Source organism: Seriola lalandi, unplaced genomic scaffold, assembly GCF_002814215.2.
Source record: "Seriola lalandi dorsalis isolate HSWRI2012SDOR001 ecotype SW California unplaced genomic scaffold, Sedor1 jcf7180002054748, whole genome shotgun sequence".
NCBI classification, from domain to species: domain Eukaryota; kingdom Metazoa; phylum Chordata; class Actinopteri; order Carangiformes; family Carangidae; genus Seriola; species Seriola lalandi.
Window position 1 is genome coordinate 2,688,710 of NW_019525301.1, and position 24,645 is coordinate 2,713,354.

A 24,645-nucleotide genomic window follows, 5' to 3' on the forward strand; every position below is an offset into this window, starting at 1 on the left:
GCTGAACAGCGTATCCTATCAGAGGTCAACTTGTGGACATCTGCTGCCTGTGTGGTGTCTTCCTGCATAGTTCAGAGCCAGAATAGCACTGTCTGGTCCGCTGTTGTACTAGTCCTCGACAGGACTACTCAGTCCTGAGAAACCAAGATCTGACCGGACCGGGATCAGTGTCTTAATGTGTGAGTGGACCTGAATACATCCAAGCATATTAAATGTCAGCTCTGATCATATAATCACTGGGGAGAAATCAACAGCCTATTTAAAAATGAAAATCATGCGATTAAATGTTGATTAGTATTTAGAATTAAAAGGTATTAAATAAGTTAGACAATAATTATATTCTATGACCCAGTGGACGACACAATGTTATACTGTTGGGTGACAATAGAAATTTCTATTCTTTCTATGATCTAGTCTGCAGCTGTCAAATGATAATGTTGAAGAAGTAAGAATTGTTAAGAATGAGGTGAAGTGAAATGGGAACACTGAAGTAAAATACAAAGACTTAAAAGTACAGTGCTTGAGTAAATGTCTCTCTCTCTCTTTCTCTCTCTCTCTCTCTCTCTCATATGTGTGTACACACACAAAATTACAAAATGGACCAAATCTGTAGCAAACTGAAAAGTAAATAAAGTCTGCACACACTCGACCAGTTTTCCTTGCAGGCACTAAGATTAATAAAAAAGACAGCTGCTTTGCTTCGACAAAGTTCAAGTGATGTGACAAACAATGAGCACTCGAGGTTCGAATATTTCCGGTTTAAAACTAATCACAGCGGGACAGCAGCAGGACTTCCCAAATACCTGAGTTCACTACCTGAGGATTTCAATCAAAAGTGAATTTGTTATGGTTTGTTAAATGAGCAGTGGGTTTGTGACAAATGACTGGTGCTTCCATGCTGCCACCCAGTGTCAGCTTGGAGCGCTACATGATATTTTGCTTCTGTCTGAAAACTGCAGAATTTAAAAACATTACTTTTATTTCATTGATTCACACAGTTGACTTCTGCCCCCCCTCTTTTGACCACCCGCGCTTTCACATCATGGCATCACAAATAAGAGAAAATAAAAGGAATTCAGGTTGAAAACCGAGATGAAAATATGTCCCATCTATACAGATACAAAGCTTTGAATGTCAAACGAAGGTGGTTATTTGGGCACTTTTGCAGATTGTCAACAAGGATATACCTATAAAAAAAAGTACTCAATTAAAACTGTGAGTGAAATCCGGGTAAAACAGCAGTCCCTTGGTATCATCCACAACAACCAATAACTTTAAAGGCAAACAACATTTTAGTAACTTTCAATCCATTTCCATTCAACCACCCACAGAGAAGACCTTGGAGCAAACAGAAAAACAGACAGCACATACACGGTCCCAGGTGCTGTTTGATCACAGCTCGTCCTTGTCCTCGATCTGAGAGTCTGAGGCTGACGTGCCGTCAGCTTTAGCTTTTTTGGAGTCCTTCTTGGCAACGACTTTTACTGTCTTTTTTGCAGCTGGTTTTGTGTCCTTTTTGTCTACCTGCTTGGCTTGTGTTTTAACCGTCTGTTTTTTTGCAGCAGGTTTGCCTTTGTCTGCTGTCTTGTCCTTTGCCTGGTCTCCAGCTTTGGCCTTTGCTTTCGGAGCAGCTTTGGCTTTAGTGCCTTTAGTTGTTGTTTTGCTGACTGGTTTCTTCTCTGTTTTGTCCTTCGGCGTGTCAGCCGGTTTGTCGGCCTGTGTGTCGGCTGGTGCATCCGGCTTCCGCTCTGCCGGTTTATCGTCTTGTTTTTTATCTGATGGAGGCTCTGGTGTTACTGGTTGGGGCTCTGAGGTGTCTGTCACCTCCTTCTTACTGAACTCGGCATTCACAGGTGTGGAAAACATCTTCAGCATATCCGCAGCTTGGATTCTCTCCTACAGAACCAATGGAAACATGTGAGGAGAAACAGAATGCATAATAATCCAATTAGGAATCAAAATACCAGAACCAGAGGCAAACACAAAAGGTCTATTCATGCTCGATTAGTAACACAAGGAGGGGGCGGGGGGTTGTGTAATTTAAATTTTTTTCATTTTATCTACTGTAGGTGTGTATTTCCAGAAAACTTCTCCTGCAGGAAAAACAGTTGCTCATTTCTTTCGAATTCCTGTTGCCAGTCAAAAAATAAAACATCATTAACTGCAGCCGTGTTTCTTTTACAATTACAAACCATTATATTTCTTTGCAGCAGCAATGATCCATTGTGTGTATTAAGTTAGATTTTAGATTAAAGGCACTGTGTGACGACAAGGATTGTGTTAGTTTACTTCATGTTACACTGTGCTGTATGGGTCTGATAAAATGCTGCTTTAACCCTAATCCATATGACTGCTGTTACATTTTGAAAATGCAACAAAGCAGGAGACAGTGCTGACAAGTCTATACACTGGGGGGTGGGGGGGTATTATAATGTTTCTCTTTGCTGAAGGGAGGGTAGTCTGAACTTTTTTGATAGAGCAATTGAGATACTATTAATTTAGTTTTCTCTCCTGCAGTCCACCCATGTAACCTGTGGTTTCATTATGGCACACAGTTGGATATCTGGTTTCATACATGTAAGGCTGCTGCATCATCTGGCCTAATCCATATTTGTTGTCATTATTTCGTTTTTTGGGATAGGTCAAAATATTGCCGTGTTCAATTCCATCAGCAGACACAGAGCTGGGCCTGAGGTCAGTTGATTTACCAATTTATTTTTTTTGACAATTTATTTACTTTTTTTATTCAAAATTCAGCATTTTGTTCCATTTTTCATAAATCTGGGAAACGCTAAATCCACTTATAATGTCCTCATTGGCAGCTATTGTGAAAATTATTTTTCCATTAAGATATAAAAAGGTTTAACTAGGTAATCTACCCTCTTAATTTCTGTCTTCTGTAAACTCTTTAGCTATTAATAATGAAGCAATTGTAGAAGCAATATTTCGAGATACTGGGGGGAAGCAGTGTGGCACATTATTACATTGCATGTAAATTTGAATTGGAGTTTACTGCAAAACAATTAGTACATTGAGTTAAATTTTCTGACTTTAAACACTTATCGATGCTGCTGGTAAAGAATACTGATGTTAATCTACAGAGATCATCCGTACCTTTTCCTCGTGAGCAGGATCCAGTGTGAACCACAGCGCTACAGCACACCTCTGACCCTTAGTGACAGCTCTGACACCGTGGGGGTTTTCTTTCCCTGCACCGAACCCGACCACACGGCCACACTGTGGACGCACCTCAGCCTGGAGAAGTCCGAAAATACAGAACATGCAATATAAAACAAGCTTGAAATGTACAGCTGCCTTTATTCACACATAATAAGTATTGTAACGTGGTGTTGAATGCAGATTGTGGAAATAACAGTTGAATATTTACCGTGACTGTTTTGGCATCCATCTCAGCGAAAATGAAATCTCCTCCTTCAAAGTCATCATTTAAATAAAGAATGGCACTGCAGGGGGGACATTAGGATGTTATGTGGGTGCTCATTATCACAGTTGTGTGGTTGATGGTTAGACTAGACATAGTGTATTTGTGTGCATGTGCTCACCTGTAGTCTCTGTGTGTGTATGCAGGAGGTTCCTTGATACACTCGTTCACCTCGGACACCAGCAGACAGTTGTCCACGTGAACAGGGTGACTCAGGTCCTTACGGTCCTCCTGCTTCTCTAAATAACAACAATACAGAGGGAAGCTGAAACGTTTTAGGCCATAATCACACAACTACCGCCACCACCTGCCAGGAGCACTGTAAAAGTGCAAAGTCAAATTGGATGATTTCTTAAAGGGGCTAGTTTTCTCTGCCGCTCAATGTGGTTTCGTGTTGGGAGTAGGTGGTGGTGATTGTCGCTTGACAAGAGCTTCGGCCATGGTTGCGTTAACAAGACAAGACGTTATAATATGACCTCTGAGCAGTGCTGCGTCTTCAGGGCAAACTGGAGGCTACAGTGAGTCGCTATTAGAAAGTGACTAGACGCTAGCTGAGAGATAGATAGTTAGCATGCTAACTTCAGTAGAAGAAAAGACCAGATAGAGACAAGTTAACATTGGAGTTGCTTTCCAGCACTGGAGACAGCTGTTGGTGAGTAAAGGAACGAAGTTTGATGCTGAACTCACAATATTTCTCCTAGACTGGTAAGTAAACAGCTGTTAATGCTAACATTAGCCATGTAGCAATAGCAAAACTTACAAATAGCTCCTTTAAAGCAGATTTTTTTCCCACTGACAATGGACTAAATGACTGTGTGTAACATGAACTGGGATCACTCATTGCGACATAGCTACAGACAATTATCACAGAGCTTTTTAACATGCAATGTTTTTGTTCTAGAGACACCAACTCTGCTTTTATCAGCCTTGTTTCTAGCAGCAGTTAGCAACTAGCTGGTGATGATAGTAAAGGATTTAAATGCTAAAATGTCTGATATTTTAGAGCAAAAAGAATTCCAAATTACTACTTATACTATATGCTAATGCTATATATAATATGATATATAACAACGATGATATATGCTAGTATATATAATGATATATACTAACACTAAATGGCAAATTCTCAGTGTCTGCTGGATGTGTTAACAGGCAGTTGTTTGTCAACACATTCACCACAACATGTTTATAAGGTGGTAACATATGACTGTTGTGTGTTATGCTGCCCCCTCTTGGCCTGTAAAAATCAACTAATGCAGCTTTAACTTTGGAAGAGATCAAATTCAGGTCCACTATTTTGACCACTTTTTTGCAACCAAATAATCATCACAAAGACAAGGTGGATACACCGGGCACACAAGCAGTTGTTAGGTTTCTTTGCATCGTCAAAGCTTGTCAGCCTTTACTTTCAGTCAAAATACACACGCACCTACAAACATACATTTATTGTGAGGTAATGTAATGTAGATCTATTTTACAATAAAAAAAGAGAGCATGTCACATTGACTGAGCATCTGTTTTGGCAACAAAGTGCAAATCACACAACCTGGTTTGCAGCAAGATAAACAATAAACCTGCCATCACGTCCTTCGAGTCAACATGTACTATACTGTAGGTCACATGTTTTAAGCTGTACCTCACTCACATCAGTCAATGATTTCTAGCTGGAGTCTTCTCAATAGCAACAGCAATTGGGATTCATAGGCAGAGTGGTATTTACATCCATTTGCCACACTAAACCTATCCCTGTTCAGGAGTAGTGAGATTACTAGAGAGAAAATGGGTGGCTGGGTGTTTAGCTACACACAAATAGATCCTTTTTCCCACTATTATTTTTATTTATTTGTTTGGATGGGTAACCTTGTGAGGCAGCTGGACTTCTCACAAGTGAGAATCCATCTTTCCAGGCTCCGAAACTCTATTCACTTGTGGTCGAAATACAGTGGTTCAGACCAATCAGCCTCCTATGAGGGCGGAACTACTGACCGCTACGAAGAAGAGACAGCTTTGTTATTCCTATTCATGACTTTTATGCACAAATTTTCCTTACAAAGACAACAGCAATCATCTACTGACATGCTACCTAGCTTTCAAAGCTCCTCAGACCACGGGAAGGTGTGTTTCTTCTTCAGCGCTTAGATGGTCAGAAGGTTCATCCAATCACCTGCCAAGTATTTTTTAAAAGCAGCTGCCCTTTTCCAAACAGTTTCCGACAAAGTGTTCCCTGAAGGTTCTGTGTAACAAAACCATCTGGCACATCAGGTTATTGGATGGGTGGAGCGTGGGTGAAGAGAGTTGGGAAATTTTTCATGTTCAGGTTTTGTTTTTACTGTTTAAAAGAAAACAATTTTAAAGACCTGAAAATACTTAAGTTGTTGTAATGATAGATCTAACAGATGTGACAGATCAGTTTATGAATGAACCAACAGAAAAGATAAATCCGCAGCCTCCCATCACTGAGGACACAGGAGTACTGATTTTTTTAATAAAGAGCAGTGTATCACCAGCATATCATAACCGTCTGACTCACCGTCAATGGCGGAGCGACAGACCAGGTGGGAATAGGAGAAGTAGAGCGGAGTTTCCAGGCTGAAGTACGACTCCAACACCTTCCTCACCCTCTCGCTCAGGTCGAAGAACAGACGAGCGCTCTTCAGCGGGACCTTCCCCTCCTGTCCGAGCTGCGGGAGGTGGAAACACGGTTCACCAGCAGGTACAAGGACGACACCAACGAGGGTGAAAGTACTCAAATGTGACTGTGTTCATGAAAAGTTGCACTCCCTGGCATGTGGACATTGTGGCTGTTTCGTAATAAGAACATCACAGGTTTGACCAAACAGTAGCTTTAGACACAGGAGAGCTACAGACCTTGACAGCCTTCAGGACGGTGACTCCCTGGAACAGCTCACTGGGGGAGTGGGGGGAAGTGCTCCCCCTGTAGCCATCTCCTATCAGAGCAGCTGCCTGGAAAATATTCACAACGTCAACACACACAGCGGACGACACAAACGTAGAAGACAACCAGACATCCGGTGACATGATAGAGCTTCTTTTTTTATTTTGGGAAAGAAAGGCATATGTTTTAAAATTTACACAAATATGCAAAAACATCTAAAAACAACTGTAACATTGGTGACATTTAAAAACTAACTTTTTATAGTCTGCAACTGTTTGGCATGAGACTCTCAGAACTGTTGTGATAACTTCAAAATTTTCAAGTTTAAGCTTAGAAAGTAATGGTGTTTTCCCATGGTTTAGCTCATTTTAGTGCAAGTTTAAGAGGGATGCAAGATTAGTCGCCATATAACTGGTGATGTTTCCTGACACCGAAGCACTGAGGCATTTCTAAAAATGGACGAAATGCTTTTGTGGGTTGATGGCTTTATTCTGTATCCTTGAACTGTGGTGTGTTGTGTTACGATGTGAACAAGGTGTTGGCACTTTAAAGTACATGATATTAACTAATTGTCTTCTCTGTAATTACATGTGGTATTTTGTGTATCTTTAGTGTTTGTCTATGTGATGGTTTTATCAGTCTGCAGTCTTGTATGTTGCCCTGTCCATCTTGTTTTAACTTCCACTACAAAAGAAATTTCCTAACAACTTTTGTAGTAATGGCAGTAAAGATAACTCAACAACATGTGAGCGACTTCACTACACTGATAACTCACATTGGATAGGTGGTGCAGCTCCCTGCACTCGTCATCACTGACCACTCCATCCAGCAACACCCGCTGAGAGCCATTCAGCTGCTTGGACGTCATGGTTACTTTGATGTCATCGTACAACACAGCACCACCTAGAGGAGGTAGGTCACAGTCAAGAGTCAACCATACATGCATCCATCCATTATCCATACCGCTTATCCTTATGGGGCAATCCGTCTCACCAGATTTTGAAATTGTAAAGCCTGTGAATTTCTAGCACTGATATTTTTTTTCATTGAAATAATGTATCTGATTTTTTTTCTGATCCCAAAATTCGCGTTAAAAATTCAGATTCAACATTCGGGATTCCAAAGATAAGCAATCGATTATGTCTCAAATTAAACCACCATCCAGATGATCAAGTTACGCTCCACTGATCAGGTCTGTGCCGCCACAACCATACATAGCAAATCATTTTGAATTAAACATTTGAATAAACATTTCAAACATTTGGTTGACTAGCCGTCTGGGTGACATGTTTACCTTCCTGCGGCACTATTATCTTGGCCATATCTGACGAATCCTTCTTCTTCTCCTCAACCAGAGTCTCGATCTCCTTCATTAGGTTTCCTATTTCCTCTGTGATCCTCGCTGCAGTCTCTCTGTCAGCTCTGAGGGGGAAACAGAAAGGCCATAACATCACTTTAACTGCCCATTCATAATTGCCCTGTACATGTGTTTGTGGCGGTGTCTTAAAATCTTACTTCTGCTTGTCTCTCAGTTTCTTAGGCATGACATCTTCAGGAGTCCATGTGTCCTGAATACAAAACGACAGTAACGTAAAATGTCCGATACCACTCTTTATATTTCAGCATAGCATTAAATGAGCTCAATGTGATGGAGAATACATGATTCATTCACTCACTGGATCTACAAAGGTGATTCCAAAGGCTTCATATCCAAAGTAAAGCAGCTCTTTCTCCAGTATGGACTGCTGAATGTACTGTTTCACCACCTTGGGGTCAAAAAAAGAAAATCAGTTATACCTTGACTACATCTGTTGAAAACTACTGTCTGCAAAAAAGCCACTATATGTACATGAGATATGTTATTAGGGCAAAATAACTTAACTAAGTTTATATTTCTTATATTATATGTGCTGAGGTTATTGCTAAAAAGGTTTTACACAGGTACCAGTGAACTTTGATCGCATTCAAATGTTCTCATGTGTTCAGAGGAATAAGCTTTAAAAAGAAGCACTGAGTGCTACGTGGATTTTTTCCACAGTTGCTGTCCCTGCCAATAACAATAGACCTTTTTTCTTTATTTTTACGGTGATTTCTTATGACTTAATTGGAAAGCTGACAATGGAGAGATGGCAGGAAACATGGGGACAGAGAGATGAAGAGTTACCTGACCAGACACAAACCGGGGACCTAAAATAGCACTTTTTCTCACAGCAGACATGACTTGTCATAAGAAGAAACGCACAGGTTTTACTAATGACATTAACAATGGATCAGTTCTATTCATGGGTCCCAGTAAGCCATGACAGTGTGACAGTGAGCCGGCAGGCACAGCACCAAGGCCCTGCACCTGAAGCAGCCTGATGGAATTAGCTACCGTACCGTTCTGTACTGTAACACCATGCTTCATCTGTGGTCTGTCAGACACTTTACTTTTATCAAAGAAATTGCAGCTCTTGCAATTCCGTTACTGCACGTGGCCATATTGCGATGTTGATAATGTTTCGATTAGTCGTTCAGCCCTAGTTTATACCTGTGCTTTTTTTAGTGTCACATGTGAAAATAACTTCTGTGAAAATTGTCTATGCCAGAATTACAGAATGTCTATGCCTTCAGATCCTTGATAAGTAACAAAAATTAGGTTTGATATTAATTTTAAGTCTAAAGGTTTCTATAAATTAAACAAAATGTGTTTTTAAGTAGGGTTGATGAATTAATAATAAAGCAATTTATGCTGCATTTCCAATTACTTTGCAAAAGCAACATAACCAGCAACTATAAATCTATATAAAAACAGGAAACAGCATAAACAGGGTCTTTTTTGGGGTTTTTTTGTGCCTCACCCACACTTACACCCTTGAAATGTTTTTATTCCAAAACTGGGAATGGGTTTAAAGTGGGTTCAGCTGTGAAAGCTAATTCATTAGTATTGATTGGCAGTTCTATTAACACAGTACTATACACACTAAATACTGTATAATATGGACATTTAGCGCCTGGGGCAGTAAAAATCTTACCAATTGCTTCTTTAAAAAGCAGCAGCAAACGTTTATGTACTTTAGATTACCATCAGTGCTTTTTTAATATCTCTTTTGTGCCCTTGAGTATGTTTGAGATATAATGGAGACTATATTTTCTTTAAGCTCATGTTGTGCAGGCTGATTTGCTGCCGATCGTTATGGATTAAGATAACACTCTGCTAGAAATAACTGTACGGTGCTTTTGGATGAAAGCCTCTACTCCTTGTGATGCGAGCGAGACCTACTGTACCTGTCTGGCTGATATGGTTCCTGCCTTGTCTTCGCCCAACACAGCAGAATAATAAGCCAGGTTCTGGTTCATCACCTCATCATTAGGACGGAACAACAGGAAGGTCTTAGCGCACTCTATGGCCTGCTCGTACTTCTCACCTGCAGAGAGGGGGCAAAAGCAAGAAGGAGATCAGCAGGTGTGAAAGAGTTATTGTACTGATATACAATTTGTTTTGTTTGTCACTGGGTTTTTAACTGGCATTATTATCATCGTATTAACTCAAGAGCACTGTGCTTTCTTTAAACAGTTGTTCATTCCACTGATTTTACACATCCAGATGAGTTTACTTACCAGGAGAGAACAACTCGGCCTGTGAACAAAAACAGCTGTATAATGTCTTCTGGCATTTTCAATTAATTTTATGAGGCCTGAGAAATAACCCTGATCGTGTCATCTGGGTTATCTCTGCTTGTTCTGGGAGGAAACAAATGTATAAACCAAATCTGAGGGTGTGGGGTTTGAAAGATGTAGATGTTTACCAAACAGTGGGACTCTAACACAGAGACAAGATGGATTATGGGAAGTGTAAGATCGAGTGTTTATGGAGCTTGACTAGGGTTTGTGTGCTTGCTTTTGGACTCTTTATGTTTGGACTTTTGGTTGATATCCTGTTTTTATTTTGAAATAACTTCCCTTGTGTGTCTTGTGGATATTTTACTTCCCGTCTAGGGCTGGGTCTAGGTGTTTCCCTCCTTCATGATTGTTTGCCCCACCCTAATGTGTTTCCTCTGTGTTCAGTTACTGCCTCCCTTGTGTGTATTTAGTGTCTGTGCTCCCTGGTTGGATTTGTGATGTTTCTCTGTGTCTCTTGCGCCCGTGTTCCCGTTTTTAGGTTTTCTGTAATGCTTCTGTTTTGCGTGTGACATTCCCACTGTTTGGATTTTCTGGTTTCTGTTCCTGCCTCGTTTTCCTAGCAAGCCCAACAGAGTGGTGACTCCTCTCTAGAGCAATGATCTAGTGTTTAAGGAGTTGAACTTTCACAAATATCATATCAATATTTCAAGATTATCATCTTAATAGTCCTGCATCAGGACTCCCAATATGTGGATGACGTAGCCTGTGAGAAATGGGTATTAGCCAGGTGATGAGCGGTGCCTGGTGTTTGGTGTTCTGCCCAATTTGAGTTCAATTTTTGTCTCATCAGACCAGAGAATCTTTTCTCTCATGCTCTCACAGTCCTTTAAATGCTGTTTGGCAAACTCCAGCAAGGCTGTCGTATGTCTTTTACTCAAAGTGGCTTTCGTCTAGCTGCTCTGCCATAAAGGCCTGATTGATGGAGCCCTGCTCAAATGGTCGTACTTCCGGCAGATCTCTCCTTCAGAGGACTTCTGAAGCTCTGTTAGAGAGACCATTGGGTTCTTGGTCACCTCCCTGACCAAGGCTCTTCCTGCCTGGTTACTCAATTTGACTGGTCGGCCAACTCTAGGAAGAGTCCTGGTCGTTCCAAACGTCTTCCATTTCACTATTATTGAAGCCAATATGCTCCTGGGAACACTGAACGCTTTAGAAATGGTTTTATACTCTTGCCCTGATCTATGTCTCACCACAATTTTATTGCAGAGGTCTACAGAAACTTCAGAAGACCTCATGGTTTGGTTTTTGTCCTCACATGCGCTGTGAGTTGCAGGACCTTAAATACACAGGTGTGAGCTTTTCAAAACTATGTCCTACATTCTATTCAGTTCGCCACATGTTGACTGGGATAATTAAAGCAAAAAAGATCCAGATGTCCGATGACTAGAATCCTTCATCTGGTTAAAATCTCTGGTTGAAAATTAACAAAATGCAAAAGGTGTATCTTAAAAATGTGGTTTAAAACTGAATAAAAGTCGATCGTGAGTTGACACATGATCATTTTTAGACATTTTAATCTGGAAAAGTTACATATTATAACTTGAGAGGCACTGGACAAAAACACACGCTGAAGAAGAGAGTGCTGTGAGACTCACTGTTGTAGTAGGAGAACTGCATGTAGTTGAACTGTGAGGGGAGGAAATCCTCGAAGGGCTTGTCTCTACCAGCTGTAGAGGCCAGCTCCACGGAGCAGTGCTGCTTACAGCCCAGGACCTGCGTGTAGTGGTCTGACACACACACAATCACATTTAGATTAAATCAATCACCCAATTCTCTACGTTCTTAAGAACAAAGATGTACAGTCTCACCTGTCACGGTCTGGAACAGGTCGGCGCTGTACTCCATGTAGTTGTATCCGTCGTAGTTGTAGGCTCCCTCGCACAGAGCTCTGCACTCCTTATCGGCCGTGAAGTACTCGTCTATGGCCACTTCAAAGTGTTCGGCCGCTAGACCGAACGAGTCGTCGCTGTAGTAACTCTTCCCCAGCAGGAACTCGGCCTGAGGAGAAAGTATGTGTATTGTTACTGGAGCTATGTGATATAAACATGTTTCTATTCTAGGTAATAGTCAGAATTAGTCGGGGTTTACTTGTATTAGGTTAGTCAGGTATGTACACCTTTCAATTCAGGTTCTGTTTGATGTGTTATTCACTGTAACAGTAGTAATAACACAGCAGGTATGTCAGGAGATTTCTGAAGTAAAATGGACAAAAAGAAACACAACAATGTGATTATTATAATCAACATGCCAGACAAGAGGCCAACATGCTATAAAAGTCCTCAGAGAAAGAGTTCGCTCTCACCATATGGGGCCTGGCCTCCAGATCTTTGAAGTCTTCTGCCTGTACTCCTGCCATCATCCTGTAGTAATCCAGGTTCTGTTTCATCTCCATGTGGTCCGGGTTGGCCAGGAAGAAGGTGTTGGCCGCTGCCACCGCCTTGTCCAGCTTATTGATCTGAAACAACACACAAGTTCATCTCATCCTCTCCCATTACACTTTTGTTAATCAGCAAACCACCTGGAAGAGAAAGCCTACAGACTCTGATCTTCTGTTACAGGCTCACTGCTGTGTGGTCACATTTCTAATGTTTCTTCTTCTATGTGCCTCTCAAACAGTCAACTGAGGTAAAGCCGAATGAGCTCATTTTTCTATCAATTAGGAGCAGCAGATCAGGCCATAAACACAACACTGGCACGAAGTTGTAATTGCTCACATGTTAGCTTACAGATATTTAAACATCGAGCAGTCCTGGAGCAACATCCAGCAGATCTGGCGAATATAATATTCATATTATTTCACCTCTGTTTTGGTCTCCACAAACTCCTAGGAGAAATATCTGGCTCTTTAGCTGATGAAATCCTCTAAACTGACACAAATTAGACCACAGACCCCCATCTGATCTGATATTTGCTTTTAGATGTTTTATTACAGAGGTTGTTTGAAACCATTGACCAAAGTTAAATTATTCCCATTTTTGCTGGGAACTCCAATGAATCCCCTCAAGGAACCCTGGGGGTCTGTGAACCCCACTTTGAGAACCACTGATCCAGTAGGCTTGATCCACAGAAGTAGCTGCTATGGCCAAAGTTTGGAGAAGTCAGAAATATAGTGACCATACTAATGTCAACAGCTGATCAACAGCTTTGTAATACAATATGTTGTTGTCATTTTGTGCTATCTTTTTTTCTTTTCTTTTTTTTTGTTCACTGAGCATGAAGGAACAGTTATGACAGGAATTATTAAGGAAATACATAGAGGCTATATTTGACATTATTTCTTACATATGCACAGATTTTAGTATAAAACTCTGCACCAGCTTTTTTCATTATGTTGCTGCTTTCAGGTTTCTGCCGGAGAGTCGGACTTTCCAATACAAACATAACAATCCAAGAAAACTGTGAATGAAAAGTACAAAGAGAATTGGAAGTTTGAGATTATAACAGTTTGCAAACAACTTTCCATCGTATTAAAAGTCACTCAAGTGTGCCAGCAAAGCTTTACTTTGTTTTTTATATGCAAACGTTTAGAGAGCAGCGGTTTGGGCCTTTAAACCGAAAGTCTACATCCTCGCGTCAGACTGCACAGACAGACGCTGACTCCACCTTAAGACGTGGCATGGCTGTCTTGGTTTTAGGGGGTTGGGGTATTTACAGTCTCCAGCTCCACATCAGCTCTGACTTAAAGATTGAATGAGATCGTAATTAAAATGTATTGAAGTTTTTCACTCTGCAGCTACACTGGGACAAAACATTTATATCACTCTACAGCACCATTTTCCACTTATAGCTCACCGCCTACTGCACTCACTTATATACCTTGAAGTAGGCGACTTGTAAGTAGTTATATGGGGTCCTCTTCTTGAACTCCAGCTCAATTTCTTCACTGACCAGATGCAGATTCGGCGGACCGAGTTTCTGAGTCTCGCAGGAGTTCACGCAGTCTGCCCGTTTCAGGATTTTCTGGAAGAAGCCCAGGTCCTCCACAGACCCGGCCCCCGGTATGGGAACTCCCAAGCCGGCCAATGGGTCACCGAAAGCGGACTGGTTGGCGCAGCTGAGCCGGCACTGAGCCTTCACATTGCGGACCGTAGCTTTGTTCCTGAGCGCCCTCTCCATGTTCAGGATAACCGACAACCAGTCCCCCCTGTAGTAGGCTTCCACCGCCGTGTCGAAGAGGATATCATACGGCTCCAAAACCGAGTGGCTGCTCAGATTATTGTCCGATGTGCACAATGGCAGAACAAGGCACAGAAACAGCAGCGCATAACGGAGCTCCATGACGGTAAAATGTCAGGGCTCTGCAGCGGGTCAGGAGCCTGGACCGGAGACTACAGGAACCGGTAGAGAGAGAAGGGGTGAAACTCTCCTCTTCCTCCGACAGTAACTTGGCTGGAGGTGGGGTTTGAACAGTTGAGCCCCCGGTAACACCACCCACCCCGTCATCCCCCCCTTTAGTCCTACACTTGGAGAAATCATTATAGTGCCATATAGGACGCTCCTACTGTGGGCCTGTACTGAGGAAAGTGAAGCTACGATTGATCTTAGTGTAGAATACAATAAAAGTTTATTATTAAATATATTAAATAACTGTTTTACTGGTTTCCGAATGGATTCCCTGATAAAAGAAAGTTTTATTTGCAACAGAAGTTCATTATGACAAAACTCGGGGAGAAACTGTTAAATATCTGATTGATTGTCTAAATAATTTTAGTCCACAGGACAAACTGTGACACCAGCTGCTTCTTTCAGAGCTGGTGTGTGATGTATATTCTCAGACGTGGCACTTTGTTCACTTCACATATCCCAAACCTGGAATGAGAGCAGAACAAACACTGTATTTAACATGGTAATGAGGCATTGGCCTGTTAGAACTTGCATGAAATAAGGAACTTCCGTGGCTACATACAGACAAAAGTGTAAGATGAGCATAGTCTTTTTTTGTATTCTATTTGTTAAATTGCATTCCCTTACAGTGATTATTTCTCAACAGAAGGAGTTACCAACTCCATGATATCTACAGTTTATACCCATACATACAGGCACATACATACACATACTTTAACAGATTAAACGTACATTTAGGAAGATAAATTAATTAAGCAAATATAAGTAGTAAAGTAAAATAAAAGAGAGAGAAAAATATAATAGCCTAACGAATAAGACAGGTTTAACTAATTTTAAACATATAGCTGTTCTTATTCCTTTCTCCTCCCTCTTCCTCTGCTCCCCTCTTCCTATCCCGACCCCCTTTCTTTCCTCTCTCTGTATTTATTTGTTTTTTAACAATATTATTTTTGTATAAAATTTGTTTAATGGATACTCTTCCATCTCATGTCAAAGAGTTTGCTAGATTTCTAATACTGTGATTTATTATCTCCATTTCATAAATATCAATAATTGTGTCCTTCCATTTGCTTAATTGCGGTGCCTCTGTTTTCAGTAGGTTTTTCGGTATTTGTTTAAAATGTAGTATCTTCTGCACCAGTCACACAGACTATTGTACTGTACTGTTGGTGGCACTTTTCATTCATCTTGACAACACACCATCCAACAGTTGAATTAAACACATCTTTAACACAGTTTCAACAAAAACTGAACATCATAACCGTCATGATGGTAGGGCTCATTGAGGGGCTCTCGTGTTAGACTGCATTGGTATTAGCTGGGTGTGACTAAACTGACATCTCAGTGTGTATTTTAAGATCCCTCTGCATATTTGGGGGTATCACAGAGATGAGTTGCAAGTTAATGGAAAACCCAACATAACGTGTCTTGGTAAAGTGTTGCTTCATCATAGTTTCAGTGCTCCTCGTAGATCCTGGAAGTGTGGAAGTCTAAGGATCAACAACATTTTTCCAAAGCATATTCCCTCATTTGTTGTCTTGGTGATAGTGGATGAAGAGTGCTGTCTACGGACTTATAGTACTCGCGTTTTTTCAGAAATAAAATAGGTGTAGGTGCGCTCGCAATGGATTATGGGAGAAGCACGTTCAGTGGGTAAGTAAGTGAAAACAAGAAGATAATTATAGGTTTGGCTCTTAGGTCTACTATTTTATTAGTCAGGGGATTTGTGCGTGATTTGAAGCTGTTCTTATTTAAAATGTCACAGCACAGCTACTGTTTAATGTGACAGTTTCCCGACTTCTGTTTGTTTCTTAAAATCGTTTTTATAAGAGTGACACATCTTGTTTTTTAAATGTTCTGTGGCGAGGTTGGGCTGTTGTCGGTGTGCCTGAAAACAAATCCATGTTATGATTACAGAATACATCATAGAGACGTTGATGTGAAAATTAGTCAGGATGTAAAATAACATGTCTAAAACATAAATTCGTAACCATAGATAAACTTTATATAACTTCTAACTTTTTTCAATTTTCTAATATTAACGTTTTCATACAGGCACAATTACAGCTACCATTTCAGGCAAAATGGGCGGAGATTCAGGACCCCGTCAAGCCTCCGGTATTTTTGGTCAAATTTTAGCTGGTTACAAAAGCAGCTGGTTGACGGTGAGGCTTAGATTGGATAACACACACGAGAAGAGTTAGTTAGTAGTGAACACTGTGAGACGACAGCATGGACAGGACGGTCAGCCTTCCCAGTCAGCCTGACAAAACCACCACAGGTAACGTTTACAGTCACTGGGGGACCTGCTGCAAACCTCATGTTAAACCGCACAGTTAACCAGTGGCAACTTGAGCTGTGGTGTAACGACTAAAGCTTCACGCTGTAGTACGATATTATAGAGCAGTCGAAGTCGTCAACAGTATTTACCAGAGGTGCATTGATGTGGATTTTATTAATGTTGGTAGTTGCTGAAACACTGTACAAAACTAGGGAGACTGTTTTTTGTTAATATTATTCCAAACATGAGGGTTGTGTTTAGAAGTATGTAATTTCAGTCATTACATTATTATGTCATATATGAATAATTATTAGTTAATAGGTAATGGTGGTAGAATCTGCTATTATAGTATAGTAGTAATAATAGTAGCAGCAGTTGTAGTTGTTACATCAGAGGCATCTCTTCCTTGGGGTGGTTCAGTTGCATGTGATGTAACCGTGCCTGTGTGTTTTTGCAGTAACTCTGGTTGAGAGCAGCAGCACCCCCAGCGGGCTGGAACTGGTCAGCTCCTACCAGACCCACAGAGTGGGAGATCCCACGGACCTGGTGGCCCTGGCAGTACAAGTACAGAAGGTGTGGACTGTGGTCTTATGCCTAGTTATATACAAACTATTGAGCTGTACACACCTCGTGATGAGGATGAATATAATAGTCCTGATATTTTTACTGCATTTGTCAGGGAGATGATTTCATTAAAGCCAACGCTTCCAACAAACTGACAGTCATCGCTGATCAGATCAGATACCTACAGGAACAAGCGAGAAAGGTAAGAACAGCAGTTTACACACCAGTTCACACACTGAACGCCCCAAATATTGAAGTCACTTCTTGTTTATGGAATATTGTTGTAGGCTTTTTGCAGCTAATCATATCAGGATGCAAAAACTGGGCAAGTTTGAGCCATATGTAATGGATTTTTATCTGTTGAAGAGGAGCAGACCCCAAATTCGTCATGCTCATGTGATCATAATGCAAAATCTCATTAGGTAATGTTCAGATCTGACTGTTTTTTTCATCCTGACATGACTGTGCAGTAACCGTAGTAAACAGTAGTAAAAAGAAACAGTTTCAGTTCAAAACACTTACTTTCTTCTCTATTTCCAGGTTTTAGAAGAGGCTAAAAGAGATGCTGACCTTCACCACGCTGCCTGTAACATAGTGAAAAAACCAGGCAACATGTACTACCTCTACCAGCGGCAATCTGGACAGAAATACTTCTCCATTATCTCTCCTAAGGTTGGGCATTATACTGATCATTGTTATGTCACCCTATATGCTCAGGAAGCTATACGAAACACCAGCACAGTACTAGTTACTTAACATCGCCTCAGGGAGATAATACACGTGAATGCCAAACCTAACACCTGAAAGCATGTGTTCGTAATGTTCGGAGCTGGAGGAGTGTGGTGTTCAAAGTTCATCTAACTGAGGAGGAGGAGCTGATAGCGAGCTAGTGGCCAAAACACAGGCAGTTTAGGTTGGATTTAGCTGGTTAAAGTTAAGCTACGTTTGTTTTGCAGGTACACACAGGTCATGGAATTTTGACAGCTGTAACTGACAAGGGGAGTGTCATAGAGATAATAGCTGGGTTGTCATTCAGGAACATACCAGAGAATAGTTCATTTTTCATAGTGTTGCTGTAGTGGAAGGCTTTTAGATGTTTTTCTCTACAGCCAAACCCAGAATATTTATTCGTTTAGATCATTTTATGAGGTGAAAATTAGAAAAACAGAAAAAAATAAAATAAAATTTCTGTGCTGAACTTGTGCCAAAGTTGGTTAGAAAGAGGCCAACGCACATATTCCGGTTTAGAATTTGTGGAAGCACTTGGGATTGTAAACTGATGTATTTAAGAAAAAATATTTGTTAGTCTGTACTGAATGCCACAAACCTCATGATGACATAACCTTCTTTGCGCTGTTCTCTGAAGGAATGGGGCCCAAGCTGCCCTCACACATTTGTTGGTGCATTCAAACTCCAGCATGACATGTCGTGGACCCCCGTAGATGAGGTGGAGAAGAGGGACGCAGAGATCGCCATCATGGACAAACTTCTCAGCAAGCAGGCGGCCTTACCACCTTACACAGAACCAAACTTCAAGGGCCTCGCTGATTAAAGGACTGGGATTTTATAAAGGACTCATGGTGGAGATTAATTATATTCTTAATGGACATCAGTTTGAACTGAGATGAATCCAGACATGGATTGGAATCACTGATATCACAATGTTACAATGCTTCATTGACTTTCATATACTGCCTTAAGAGTTTAATGCATTACAAGTTTTTGTTTGTATACTTGCAACCTTAAGGATACTTTTCTAAACATAAAGTAGGCTGCTCCAGTATACCTGTGCATGGGCACTTTTACCAAATAAAAGCTCAGATACTTCAGTTGGTTCTCACCAACATATGATGAGAGTTAAAGCTGCCCTGTGGAGTTTTTATTTTAAACAAAGTCATTTTTCAGTTCTCACCAGAACAAAGTGCGTGTATCCTTGGGAACAAATTGAATTAAATGTACACATTAATATGTTAATATAAATTTAGCGCATTTCCTTCCTCTTTTTAGACCTTTATATTCTGCATCGTTTACATCCATGTAGGGATGTATGACGATCTTACTTTAGCATATGATCTGATTTTCAGATTTATTGTACAGATCTCGTCATTAAGAGCTGCTATATTTAGATATTAAATTTTCAACTGCTGCTAACCAGCTCATTCTTAACTGTTAAACAGCTAGCCCGCTAACTGCACCGGGAGACAGCAGTCCTTGTTCTGCTCTGCAGCCTAGCTTGGTGTAGCAGCTCATGAACCAGTTCTCCACCTGAACAGAACCACTGTCACCAGCTGCAGTTTTTACAGTCCGTCCACAGACCTGCCGCAGGCAGAGCAACCCAAGGTGGGACGAGCCGGGGCAGCAGCTGAACTTTCAAATCAAAACACTCACATATAGCACCTTGTAAATAAACAGTGCTGTACAAATGGATACTCCATATGAACTAAGCAAAAAGTAAGATTGGTTGTGACACATTTAGTAAACAGAAGACAGCATTGTTAGTGAAGAGTAGCGGCAAGTAGACAAACATCCGAAAGACGCGCCAGAGCAGCAGACAGATACAACTTTCAGTCATGAGTTTCACAATAAAATTAGAGCGAAACATTATGCAGATCGTGTGATGATCTTTTTTGCCAGATCACCATCCATCCCTACATCCATGTTTATTCTTAGCAGACATCTTCTTCGTGTGTTCTTGTTTGTTGGTGTGTATCCACCAGTGGCTGTTGATCAGTGGAATAACTACGGCAGAATATGAACCATGTGTATGATTTAAAATTAACTAATTAATTTAAAAAAAACAGGGACCTACTTGTGAAGACACATTTGACTAGTTCAAATATTCCACGACACCTTTAATGTGGATTATAAATTCGATTTTTTTTTTTGAGCCTTAGTGATAAGGTGCAGATACTTCTGTTGAGTCTTATGTCAGGGAGATTCTGTGCAACCCAGAGTAAATTATTTATTTTGTCTTTTATTTGCAGATTGTAACCAATGAGATTTTGGTAAATAAATTACAAAATATTTCATTTTAATTTCACACATTTGTTTAATTCCAGATTAAGAAAATTAAAGTGCAATAACTTTATTTTAAATCAACTGTCTTTGGTTATTTAATTTTCAGTACAATTAAATGTATTAAAGTGCTGACAGGTTAAGTGATTTTGTTAAAAGTCAGCTATTTTTTTTAAATTTAAAAACAAGCCAGTGAGATGCATCACACTCAGCTGTGAGTGTCTTCCTGTGAAGATGTAAGTGTCAGTAGATAAGAGCTCAGGTGAGGCAAAAGCTGCCAGTTGTCTGTGGCGATGTCAAAGTGCACGGCGTCTTCCTCAGACCGGATTTTCAGCAGCATGTGAGACTGTGGAGGGAGGAAGAGAAGCACTTTAAACTCTTCTTTATGGGACAAGTCTGAGATGAGGTAGGGGAGGAAGTGTTTCTCCACCAAAGAAATCAGAGCTGCCTCCTTCAGCTGGCAGCAGAACAGGCTGGTAGCGCAGTCCTCACTCTCTGAGCAGAATTCATCCCATAATCCCTCAAACAGGTTTAGTTTGCCGCCTCGTCCCCAGGCCGGCGGAGCAGGCAGAGGCATGAAGGCCTGCTGGAAGGCCACGTGGATGTCCGGGAGGAGGGCGTGCCAGGAGAGCCCATCCTGGGTGGTCAAGAGGGCGCTGGCGCGGAGGGTGGTGGGGTGTGGCCGCCTCGGCTTCAGTCTCAGCTTCACCACTGGCGACGGTCGCTCTCTGAACAGACAGGGGACACTGATGTCGCTCAGCTCTTCGTAGTGCTCATCTGTGAGGCTGAAGTGCAGGCGGATGCTGAACAGCTGATCGAAGCGGGAGTCATGAGCCTCAGTGTGAACCAGCTGGTAGCTTAAGGTGATTTCTGAGGCGAAGGCAGGGTTGCTGAACTGACTCCGGTAGACTTCCAGTGTTGTGTTCACATCATCTGGACATTTCTGTGTCTCATTCTGGTTTGGGACACTTTCTTTATCTGTCTGTGGCTCTGAATTCACCTCAACCACACTGAATATGGCTTTCTCCATCTGGTGAATGGTAAGCACGCCCGTCAGCCCCTCGCTCTCGGCCATGAGGCTCGACAGCGATCGCTTCTTGACCTGACGCCCCCCCTCGATCGCACCCTGCGCCAACACCCCTGCCAGCTTCTCCCGGGACAGCGTGGTGAGGAGGGTGTAGTAAAGACGGGCATGGTCCTGGATGTCTGTGTCTCCGTAGCGGCAGGCAAGATGCTGCAGGACGTCAGCCAGAGGGATAAGCAGCGAGTCCAGACTGGGGTGGATGAGCAGGCGGCGGCAAACTCCCAGAATGCTGTTCCCCAAGCGCCAGTCGCCGCTCACGCACAGCGAGGAGGACGATGGAGTGATGACACTGGACAAAAAGCTGAGGGTGGTGCGCTGGGGGATTTTTCCTTCCTCTGCCACGCGTGCCAGCATCTTGAGGTGCCAGCCGAGGTCTTGCAAGGTGAGCTGGGTAAGCGGTGCACTAGTGATGACTCTCTGCAGCTCTCTGAGGAGCTCCACAGCCCAGTTCGACTCAGAGAGCCGGTCCTGAGTCTGGTCGGCCAGGCTGATGAGGTGCGGGGCTAGGTGGGTGTGGTGGAGGTAAAGCTCACACAGCTTCTCAGTCAGGCTGTTAGAGTAGCGCTCCATGTGGTAGAAGTACGAGAGGAAGAGGAAGGCGGCCCTGAAGAAGGTCACAACGATCTCTCTGCTGCCTCCGTTCTTCACAATGTGCAGCAGCGAGCTGACGTGTTCGTAAAGGTAGGCCAACCCCCTGCCCTCCTCCCCTTCTTCCCCTTCCACTTCCTCTCCCTCTCCCTCCTCCAGGTAGACCAGACACAGCAGGTTGAGTCGGGCCAGCATGGTGGCGCTGTCGTTGAACACGGTGGGCACTAGAGCCGAGGCCAGCCGGGGAGTCATCAGCACAGGGAGCGACTCGTCTCCGTCGCCGCAGTTTATGGGACGGTTCTCAGGGAAGTGCAGGATACAGTCCATGTAGAAAAGCTTCTCGGGCGTACTCAGCAGGGGATGCTGGGAGAGCACGACCAGACGTTTGAGGATGAAAGCTTCATCCTCTGCGCTGAACAGGCTGTCTGTGAACGCACACTTCATCAGGAGAGTGGCGTGGAGGAGACAGACCTGAAAAGATACGGACAAAGATTTATGAATGAATCCATAGTTGTCATTGCACACCACTGTCTAAATGTAGACGTTAAAACCAGTTTTCATTTTTCATGCATTTACATTGTGTAAATAATCGGTGTAAAACCACTTCATCAGAACATAGTTGTTCACGACATGATAGACAAGGGCCAATTATTGACTGACATTTTTATTAGAGCAAACGCTGCTTTACAAACAGGTTCACCAGTTGCTTTAACTTTAACTTTAATCGAATCGTAACATGGCCAAGTGCAATATCCAAATCAAAGGAGCTGTCATTTTTTTGATTAAGGTAAAATGTGTCACATTGTTGTACATTGTTAGCACCATTAGTTGTGGTGCTACAGAGATGCCCAGGCTTATAAACATATTATCTCAACAAAGAAAAATTTACTCAAAAGGGCAGTTTGCCCGAATACAAAGAGAAATGTTATCAGTGGAGGGATCTGACCCTGCAGAGAGTTCAGTTTTAAGTGCTGGTGTTTTTGAAATATGAAACTCTGGTGTGCACGGCACTGTGTGTTTTGTCTCAGGATAATCCACAGAACAGATTATGGACAGTTTTACACAGTAAAGTTATATTGATAGATAGAAATAGTCCCTATGAGAAATGTTGACAATATGTATTGTGAATTATACATTTGACACAAACCTTGCTCGTGCCGAGCAGTCGCAGCAGCTGAGCTCTGAATATGGCCGGAGGGACACCAGGCACCATGGCAACCACCTCTGTCAGTCTGTGTAGAAGTGCAGCTTGACAGAAAGGAGTGAGGAGGTAGGACTCCTCCAAGAGGGAGGACAGGACTGAACGCAACTCCTTACAATCAGGCCCAGTGTGGAGGGTGGGCACTGAACCCATGGGCCCCAGGATGAGAGAGGACAGGATGGCTGAGTCTTTGTTATTCATCAGGCCTGAGTCCTGGGCTGCTTCCCATGCAACTGATGTATTCCCTCCCAGAAGAGCTTTTAGTTGCTCAGCACCGGCTCCTTTCTCCTGGGTGAGCTGATACACAGCATTTCTCAACACCAGAGTATGAAGTCCTGCAAAGGCCTGGTGTAACCTGAAGGTTTCTCTCTGCCTGAGCCCACTCAAGAGCTCGACATGCTGGGAGAGAAGACCAGGAGAGCAGGCTTCCAGCTCCTGCAAACAGTCACAAGCTGTGACCCGGAGAGAATGAAGAGCGCCATCACCGTGGAGGTCACCAGTGTCCTGGGATATCTGAAGGAGCAGGTCCAGGAAATCTTGAGATGCACGGGAACGGCTGCTCACACAGGAAGTGCAGACGAGCACGGAGGAGAGGGCCAGGAGGAGGTGACAACGAAACTGTGCGGATTTGGGAGGACACTGGGCAAATACTGACATGAGCTCCAGGGCTGTCTCCTCACCCACAGAGTCTGAGGGACACAGCAGAGTCGTGTACTCGCATAGTGGGGACAAGAGGAGGACCTGAGGTGGAGGTAAAAGATAAGAATTAAAGACCCATCGGTGTTCACAACACGAGAGACCTGAAACACCAGTCAGGATTACTTTAACACACAACTAGAAAATGAAAAGCAATGATGAATACAGCCTCTTTGCTGAGTGATTTGGGTTAGCCTGTACACACATATATGTGTTTGTTTGTGTTACAATTATTCAATTTATAGTAATAATTTTAGAAAATATTGTCAGACTACAGAGAAAATGCTCCTTTCAGTTTCCCAGAGCCCAAGGTGATCTGTTCAACAGCCCAAAACCCAATGACATTCCGTTTACTAACACGGAAGACTGGGTAAACAACCAATTATCCATATAGAGAAGCTTATACTTTTTAACACGTACAGCATTTCGTAAGGGGTTGTGCATTTGTAGACTGATGACTAGTGCAAAAGAAATCCTACAGCATTGTTTTCTTCACTTATTTATTTTTACCTTGACACTGTAACTGGCTCTGTCATCTCGCAGCTCACGGAGCAGCTCTGCCAGGAAAGCCTCGGCGGTTGTCCCGGAGAGGAAGCGAGACGGGCTGACGGCGAAAGCGGAGATCCTTTCGGCCCAGTTCACCGCCATTATCGCTCAAATCCCAAAATGCAGATTAATGGCTCATTGGCTCACCCCGAAGTCATTGCATACAGTAATGTTTTACTTGAAAATGGCACACAGCTCTTGTTGCAAACATCCATCCATGTATACAGGCAAGTGAGTTCCGTGTTGTGTCACGTGCGTATTTAGTGCTGGCAGTGTTACATTAGCGCCCCCTGCTGCTCCGGCGGGTACACCAGGGATATAGTTT

At 42.4% G+C, this 24,645-nt stretch overlaps 3 protein-coding genes across 3 annotated transcripts; 1 reads left to right on the forward strand and 2 right to left on the reverse strand.

Moving 5' to 3' along the window:
• Nucleotides 1–961: 961 nt before the first annotated feature.
• Nucleotides 962–14,352, reverse strand: p3h1 (prolyl 3-hydroxylase 1). Its single transcript, XM_023424817.2, has 15 exons — nt 13,818–14,352; nt 12,304–12,456; nt 11,810–11,999; nt 11,597–11,728; nt 9,606–9,745; nt 8,015–8,104; nt 7,854–7,906; nt 7,633–7,760; nt 7,114–7,241; nt 6,311–6,406; nt 5,973–6,123; nt 3,564–3,681; nt 3,389–3,464; nt 3,115–3,255; nt 962–1,896 (listed from the first exon to the last, which is right to left on the reverse strand). The coding sequence occupies exons 1-15, from the start codon at nt 14,277–14,279 to the stop codon at nt 1,393–1,395; spliced, it is 2,562 nt and encodes an 853-aa protein (XP_023280585.1). The 5' UTR covers nt 14,280–14,352; the 3' UTR covers nt 962–1,392.
• A 2,100-nt stretch (nt 14,353–16,452) lies between these two features.
• Nucleotides 16,453–19,794, forward strand: cunh1orf50 (chromosome unknown C1orf50 homolog). The gene is made up of 5 exons (XM_023424751.2): nt 16,453–16,626; nt 17,084–17,199; nt 17,306–17,392; nt 17,731–17,862; nt 18,557–19,794. The coding sequence occupies exons 1-5, from the start codon at nt 16,578–16,580 to the stop codon at nt 18,740–18,742; spliced, it is 570 nt and encodes a 189-aa protein (XP_023280519.1). The 5' UTR covers nt 16,453–16,577; the 3' UTR covers nt 18,743–19,794.
• A 227-nt stretch (nt 19,795–20,021) lies between these two features.
• On the reverse strand, nt 20,022–24,560 carry ap5b1 (adaptor related protein complex 5 subunit beta 1). Its single transcript, XM_023424750.2, has 3 exons — nt 24,285–24,560; nt 23,025–23,819; nt 20,022–22,348 (listed from the first exon to the last, which is right to left on the reverse strand). Exons 1-3 carry the CDS (start codon nt 24,420–24,422, stop codon nt 20,414–20,416), a joined length of 2,868 nt encoding a protein of 955 aa, XP_023280518.1. The 5' UTR covers nt 24,423–24,560; the 3' UTR covers nt 20,022–20,413.
• Nucleotides 24,561–24,645: the final 85 nt, after the last annotated feature.